Consider the following 8610-nt stretch of genomic DNA (forward strand, 5'->3'; position numbering starts at 1 on the left):
CGCTTGGCACAGCTACTAGAAGACAGACGGGTTGCTCACGTCACATCTACGTCGTCGAGCTCAGTGTGAGTCTGCACAGTACGCTCGGCTATCAGGAAGTGAGTGCTTCTAATTGACTTAACTTTTCTCCGTTGAATCCAATGGGGTCGCTGTGTCCATTTCTTTTACTGTCTATGCAAATATGCCACTCCCATACCTAAAATACATATTTTACAGTCACTGATATGCAAACTGAAAACCACTGTAAAGTAATGATCATAAACACAGCTCAAATTGAGGATCCCAGTGGCCCTTCTTCACATAACTTAATGTCTAGCAGTTTTATCTTTGGTCGAATGTAAAATATTTCAATACATTTCAAGCATTTCAGTCAAATTTATGCAATATGTCAAACCTTTAACCTGCAGGGGGAAAAAATAAACCAGCGGCAAGAGTGTAAAAGTTTTTAAAAAACTTTTTTGCTGCTGTGTAATTTTCTATACAGTATACATACTTGGTGTGAGGAGACTTGCGCCAGGAGATCAGTGTTGTTATTATTAACTAAAACTATTAATAATCATTTTCATTCAATTTAAATAAAGCTGAAATAAAATAAAAAATATTAGATGAAAAAAAATAACGTGCTTTAGCAACTAACTGAAATAAAATAAGTTTGTTCAAGTACTAAAATGACTAAAACGGAATCAAAAATTCAAAATGACAAAATCGCATAGAAAAATGACTAAAACTAAAATTACAGTGAAATCTGAAAATGTAGAAATAAAAGCAAATTCAAAGTACTAATAATTACTATAGTAGAATATGAATAATACTGAAATAACATTGATTGAGTGTCACGTGTCAGTGCTTGTTTGGACTTTCAGTTTGTGTTGTGATTGGTTCCTGTTTTCCTTTGTTCTTTTCCCGCCACTCCTTCGTTTCTATGGTTACTGTAATTTTCAGTTCAGTTGTATCACCTATTTAGTCAATCATCATCATCTGTATCACCTGTGTTCTGTTAATCAGTGTCGTCTGTGTTTGTATTTAATTTCCGTCTGTTCAGTCAGTCGTTGTCCGATCTCCGTTATATTTAGTTTGTGTTGCTACCTGTTCTGCTGTCCTGTGTTTAATTAAATTAAACCTTCGAATTGAAAATATATCCTCTTCTCCGTCTGCCTTCCTGCAACCCACTGTGACATGGAGATTGTTTAAGTTTCCATTTAATTTACTGCCTTAGAAGGCAGAGTAGGGCAACCTACAAGGTTTCTGAACAGATCCTTTATTTATAACAAACACCATTAAAACACCTGTACTGAGAACGTAAAAATCACGCGTTTTAATAACTTTAAATCTACCCTAAAATAGATCATTTATTTGGAAATAAGAATTACCATTGAGATTCATCAAGATTCTCCAGGGGATGAACCTGACCTTCGGCCTCCAAGTCGAAATGCGTCTTCAACAGTGGGTACCAGTGATGCGGCAATCCACTGTCAACTCACATTCAGCTCTGCCTGCATTTCGTTATTGCTTTATTATACTGTGCAAACTCTATATTCTATCCCCCTAATCCTAAACCTATCCACCTCAAAATCTTTCTGCTTTTTCACATTTTCAAAAAACATTTAGTATGAGTTATAAGCTATTTTCAACATAGGGACCAAAAAACGTCGCCACAAGGATTTTGGATATTGCCATTTTTGTGGGGACATTTTGTCTCCATAATAACATAGGGCTTACCTAAACACCACACACACACCAACACACACACACACCAAATAAAGAAACAGTTCAAGCAAGTTTGGCCTCAGAAAAACATAAATCTTTAGTGAATGTTGTGCTGTGATAGAGAGAACAACAACAACAAAAAGTCAAATAAGACTTAAAAATAAGAACTTCAATAAAAGAAGTTACCAAGTGACTGAAAGGTGAAGTGCAAAATCAAATCAAAGGCAACAATATAAAGATTAAAAACATCTTTACAATAGTAAAACATTTCTATAATAGATTACATGTAAACAGCCTATCATTACAGTACACAGATTGACGGCAGCTCATTTTCACAGTTCTTTCTCAGTCAAGACTGATAGAGCTGCCAAATGCAACGTTTATTCTACTGTACAAAAGAAAATGTACATGATTTTTTTTAAACTATTAGGGAAAAAAAACCGTCTGTCAGCTGTGGCTGTGGAAATGTGATGCTCAAAAAAACATCTTCAGCATTTCATCCAATCACAGCAGGAATGGGAATAGTTCAGTCTTGGAGGAGTGCAGCAGTCTCTTCATCTCCATCTGCAGAAACCCGAGGAGATTTGCTGTACATCATGAACTGCACGGATATCTGAAGAAAAGCGTTAAGGCAAAAAAGATGATACATTTTCAAACTATCCTGAATGAATTTAAAGGGGTCATCGAATGCCCATTTTTCACAAGGTGCTACGATTCTTTAGGGTCTTCGTGTAAAGTTTGTAACATACTTTGGTTAAAATTCCTCAATGGTTGTGTAAAACAACTCCAATTTTACCTCCTCAAAAACTCTTGTCTCTTTAAATGATAATGAGCAACTGCTCAGCCCACCCCTCTCTTCCATGGAGCATGTGACACAAGACAAGTAAAGTGCTGCCATGGCAACCTGTCTAGGTGGAAAGTGTACAAACGGCTGAGGGCGGAAATATGCAAATACGGGACAGTCCGTCAGTGGTCGTGGGCGAAGCATGAGCAATACGTCATCATATTTCTCAGAAAATCCAAACGGCTTGATTATTGAGAGTGTTTAGGCTTTTTGAGGATAGTGAATGGATTTTTTTCATTGAATGGTGGTTGTGTCCACACACTGCAAAGACACATTTATATGCAAACACCACACAAGTTAATTTTGCATCCGATGACCCCTTTAAACAACAAGGCTCAGTGCTCAGGGGATTCTGACAAATGTGCTTCACATGAAAGGAAGTCACATGACTTCAGAAATGTAGTTGGATGCTTTGGCAACGATCAGAGTTTTGTCAATATACGTGACCTCAAGTGATCCAGAATGTCAAACACACGATAACTCAGACATTTATGCAATGTTGTCTATAATATCAGTCACTTGACCTTTGACTGCATGTTCTCAAAACAAACCTTAGTCAATTAATCAATTTATGCATTTTTCCCAACACAGTTAAACCTGATGCATTGTGTAAAACATTAATCCATTATTCAATTATTAAAATAAAACATTTATATATTCAAATATATAAAAAGATACTAAAATAAATTATGCATTATGACTTTTTGTATGGAATTTTTCTCACAACATTTCATGAGCCCGTTTAGTCCTCCATATTCCATTTCACATCTTTTTGTGGCTGTAGTAGGTCCATGAGGACTGTGTTCAATGATCCTCTCCCAGCTCAGTGGCTTAAAAGGATACGATAAGGTCCAGTGAGAGCGTTCCCAGGCTGCCGATGAGCCAGGGGAGGTGGTGCACGAGGTAGCTGGTCTCTCCCTGCCCTGGATCTGGGTTCTTCATTATCACACTGATGCCATATGTTGTGTTTCCCAGAATTACCAGAGCAAACAGGAAAAAAGATACGCCCTCTGTTGATTTCCTTCGATACTGCAAGACAGCAAGATATATTTACATTACACTAAAGCTACGTTCAGACTGCAGGTAAATGTGGCCTAAATATGATGGGGTTTTTTTGCTCATATGTGACTCAGATCTGTTTTTCTCATGACAGAGTGAACAGCACAAACCACATGGAATCTGATTTCAATTCAGATTTGGGCCACTTCCATAATGGGGTTCCAATACAGGTCAGATGATTTGCAATGCGACCTCAATCTGAACAGTCATATCGGAATTCAAGAGAGTTTTACATCACACAGTTCTGTTCACAGGAGTCACTTTGGCTATCACACATACCCAAAGTTATCAAGACTGTTGTGAAAGGTGTCAGTTGAAAGAATTACAGTGACAAATATACAAGCAAAACGTGGGCTTGTATCATAAATGTTTAAATATTCTATTCTCTTTGTTTTTTATCTTGGCTGTGCATTAAAATTCGCTGACTTCTGTGGCAGATCACACTATAAGCGCGTAATCGTTTACTTTATGTTCTTCATTTTTACTTCCGTATGTCAGCGTGCTGTTTGAAGTCTTTTTATCGTTCTTTTGCGCATGCTGGTCAGTTCAGGACCATGATCTGCTCACACTGGAATCTGATACTGGCCACATTTAAAACCACAATGTGAACAGCTATACAAAAATAAAATCTGATCCAAGCAATAAATTGGATTTGAGCACTAAGGCTCGCAGTGTGAATGTAGCCTCAGAAGCAACATATGTATACATTTAATTTAAAGATTCATGCTACATATGCATTCAGATATGTATGAATGAAATAATAATTGTAGCTGTATTAAAAGCACACATCAAATGACACTTGCCAGTGTTTTTTTAAGTTGCCAGCCAGCAGGAGCCATGTTGTATCATATTCACAAAACTTTCATGGCCCACAGAATATTCTGTTGTATGAATATCTAAATAATAAGTTATTCTATATTTAATTTTGACCATGGCTTATCTTGCAAAGATAAGAAAAGAAAAAATGAAGACGATGTGTGTGAAGCAAGTGGTGGTTTATTGTTGTCATTCTAATTGCGTCGTCAGGTTCTGCGCTCCTATTGGTTTTAGATTTGACGGTTGGTCGTAGGAGAAGTCGCACTACTGGACACTGCCAGTATTTCGTCAGAGGTTAATTTTAAATCACAATGGTCATTAATCGGCTGTCGGTAAACATGTCAAACTAGTGATCAAAGTCTTCTGATTTTGGCCAAGGATCAGAGGAATCTTAGGATTCGCAAAATTTGTCTCAGCCAAATCGTGGCCAAATTCATACAGTGTGCACCCTGGTTTAATAGTCCTAAAAAAATAGACTATATATATATTTTGTTAAAACAGAAGAAAACTATAAATCAATTAAAATGTCTTTCTTTTAAGTATGGGGTAAAATATGACCTGGACATGTTCTTGATAGAGTATGTGAGAATCAACATCAATGTAAAACTTACATTAGTGTACATCTGTGGCAATCTGGAGCATAAATAGAGAACTGAAGAAAAAGAGCCGATGGTAAAGCCTATAATCTCCTTTGTTGAGAAGGGCTGAAAAACATGAAAACATTAAGTCCCAAACCAATGCTGAAACCACGTAAATAAATTAAGTGCAACGCAACTCAACTCAATGATAAAAGCAACTCTAGTTACCTGCACCGAACCGTTGTCCCCCTCCACGGCCAGCAGTGCCCGACCCTTGAACCCCGCGGGAATCTGATCCTCTAGGGCAGAGCGAGGGAGGCTAAGGAGGGAAGATGTAATTCCCAGAAGACACAGCATACTGACTGCATTTAGCAATGCACTGTTACTCTCTACAGAGGAGAAAGACAGTTCCATGAATCAGTGTTTCAGGCATCAGCACAATCTTATAACAGACTGTGAAGGCCGAGGGTCGGGGAGGAATATACAGTAGAGAGGTTCTCAAGCAGTGTTATTGTTAACTAAAGCTATTAAAAATCAGTTGTGGGAAGCTGAAATAAAATAAAATGTAAATATTACATTAAAAATGAATGAAAGCAATTACATATAGCCTACTCACAACACATTCAACCAACATTACAAGTCTCAAGTAAGGCATGATTTCCAACTCACCCCTAGATGCTTTATTCTTTAGTTTATAATACATGTACATAAACAGCATTAGCATGTCTGCCAGGACGTAGTACACTGCAGTGTATTTCTAAAGGAGAAACAAGGGGTTGAGGAATATAAAATAATAATAATAATAATATAAACAGGCTTTACTTTAAACTACATCTGAATTAATATTAGGGTGATTTTCTTGAATCTACATATTAATTAATTTAGCAGAGATTTTATCCAATGCAACAAATGAAAAATGTTCCTCACCTGTAGTGGAAGTTGATCGGCTAAGAACGATCCAATAAGATTACACGAGTCACCTGCCAGCCACAATAACAGAAACCAAATAGACAGAGCGCTGTCCATATTCCCTGTCTTGCAGGAGTTGTAGTATTGCCTACAGTAACAGACAGTATGATCTCATTATAGCTTATCATGTACAAAATGTCTCTTTACACTACCGTTCAAAAGTTTGGGGTCTGTAAAATTGAATTTAATGCTTTTGAAATTAGTCTCTTATGCTCACCAAGACTACATTTATTTGGTACAAAAATACAATAAAAAACTAATTTTGTGAAATATTATTACAGTTTAAAAACTGTTTTCTGTTTGAATTAAAAAGTAATTTATTCCTGTAATGATAAAGCTCATTACTCCAGCCTTCAGTGTCACATGATCCTTCAAAAATCAATCTAATGTCCTGATTTGCTGCTTAAGAAAGATTTCTTCTTATTATGAATGTTGTAAACAGTTGTGCTGCTTAATATTTCTGTGGAAACCATGATCTTTTTTTTTTTTTTTTAGGATTCTTTGATGAATAGAAAGTTCAAAAGAACAGCATTTATACTAAATAGAAATTGTCTTTACTGTCACTTTTGATTAATTCAAAACATCCTTGCTGAATAAAAAGTATTAATTTCATTAAAATCTTACTGACACCAACCTTTTGAATAGCAGTGTATGAGTGTTCAAAATTATCGCTGTGCCTGAATGAACATTTTATTTCTAATATGGCAAAACTGAGGCATACACAGAGCAACATCATCCTCTTATAAGAGTTGGCGTACTTACGGTAGTGAGGACACCATGAAGCAAACTATTGACAGCAGTCCCAGAACTACACTGGCAACGTCCCTGGAGCCCTGGGCACATTCCCCAAGTCCATACCAGATCCACTCGATCCCATGTGGGCAGAGAGAGCTGAAGTTTCCATCACCACCGAGCACAAGCCCGTCCGACATCACTTGAAAAACAGCAGTAATGAAACATAACAGAAATAAAAATCCACCTAATTTGCATGTTCTTCTGAAACCAGATGTGTTGTTGATACGGCAAACGTTAACAGTGAGTGCAGTGCTGTTAAAACACGTATAGCTGAAGCAGAAGACATTACAAATAAATACAAATACATTAGCGCATTACCTGTGGTGTAGATCTTCAGCTGCTGAGGTAGAACTGTAGAAGTATGCGGATCTTATGCCGCGGTCACCTAGAGAAGAAAACAAACAAGTCGTCAAAACAATGAGGACTTAGCGCTGTGATTGGATGGTTGAAGCGCGACGTCATCATACAGTAAAGCAGCGCCAGAGTGATTTAGACAAGATCACACGCCTCGCTCTAGTGATGGGAAGTCCGACTCGTGTTTGCGAATAGTTTCGTTAGAGCAGTTCGTTTGACAGTTCGGTTAAAAGAACGATTCAGCTTTATTTTGCGTCGTGACGTAAATGCGTCACGTGTTTCATGAAACACAAACGTTCCGTTAAAGCTGTTAGGCCTTTATCACACTTCCGCGTTCGACTGTGATAAAGGCCTGTTACTCTGGAATTACATTAAACAATAAAAAATTTTTTTAGCGTTTTATAATATATATAAGCATTGTTTCTTTAAGCTTTGATAAAACTCATGTAATTAAGAGGCAAACATTGGTATCATTTCAACTGCTGATGTAGAACCGCTCGAATGATTCAGATTCGTGAATGAATCATTCAGATAAGTTTTGTGAACCGGTTCATTTGAATAATCTGTTCAAAATGTTCAGCAGTTTTTAAACCATACTGTCTATGGTTTAAACCAAACCCTTCAGTGTGCAAGTCGTAGCTTGTCATTTTCGCAATCACCGATTAAGGAAAGAAACTAAAGTCTCACTATGATTTGATGCTAAAAAAACCTCTTATCTAATAAACAATAGTACTTTGATGCTAAAAACCTCTTAGGCTATCTAATAAACAATATATATTACTGATGCTTAACCTTTGTAACAATAAATATGTACAGGTCATTTTCCCACTGAATTTGCTTTGGTCGGGGAGTGTCAAACAAAGAGGCACTACATGGTGATCAACATGTCTCACATTTTAACAAAACGGTGTGAAATGAATGTTTTGTAGCAGAACACTGTTGATTAACTGTTGCGTCCAGAGCTTCGAGCCGCGTGTAAATGAACATTTCTAACTAAAATAAGTTACGTGTGTTTAAAGAAAAAGTATAGGTGTTCTTAACAAAAAAAATCAGTTTAAACGTTTTCTTTACCTTGTCAAAGTAACGCTCCGTCACCTCCAGACTCGAACAGATCCGCTCATATCAGCTGATCATCACGCCTGACTTCACAATTGCCCATTCAGCAAAACGTGACGCAAAAAACGATTTCTTACACGAGTATAAGCCTACAGTAATGGAGTCATGTATGTTTACACGAGTGTATAGGGCGCAGAATGTATAAAATGAAGAGGTAAAGATTTCTAGTTGTCACCATCGAGTATTTCTCATGGTAGGTTCGTTTGTTAAGCCATGATCTGTATAGAGATAACTTAAAGTCTTGACTGTTCACTGTTATTGCCCAGGAAACAAGATACAATACAGAATACACTGACTGAACACAGGTTTTTTGCATTTGTGGAAACATGTCTAAATGAATTAAATTTCCATAAATATCAAATATCATTGCAT

At 36.9% G+C, this 8610-nt stretch overlaps 1 protein-coding gene across 2 annotated transcripts; it reads right to left on the minus strand.

Moving 5' to 3' along the window:
- Positions 1–2045: 2045 nt before the first annotated feature.
- Positions 2046–8480, minus strand: slc66a1 (solute carrier family 66 member 1). Of its 2 annotated transcripts, none has more exons than XM_079896381.1 (9): positions 8194–8480; positions 7087–7153; positions 6736–6907; positions 5932–6061; positions 5674–5761; positions 5233–5393; positions 5038–5130; positions 3395–3580; positions 2046–2320 (listed from the first exon to the last, which is right to left on the minus strand). In XM_079896381.1, exons 3-9 carry the CDS (start codon positions 6903–6905, stop codon positions 2234–2236), a joined length of 915 nt encoding a protein of 304 aa, XP_079752507.1. In that variant the 5' UTR covers positions 6906–6907; positions 7087–7153; positions 8194–8480; the 3' UTR covers positions 2046–2233. The 2 variants fall into 2 exon arrangements, with proteins under 2 accessions (XP_079752507.1, XP_079752508.1); XM_079896382.1 differs by lacking the exon at positions 8194–8480 and adding an exon at positions 7236–7406.
- Between the last annotated feature and the right edge of the window lie 130 nt (positions 8481–8610).

Source organism: Squalius cephalus (genome assembly GCF_949319135.1).
Source record: "Squalius cephalus genome assembly, chromosome: 16".
Taxonomy (NCBI): Eukaryota; Metazoa; Chordata; class Actinopteri; order Cypriniformes; family Leuciscidae; genus Squalius; species Squalius cephalus.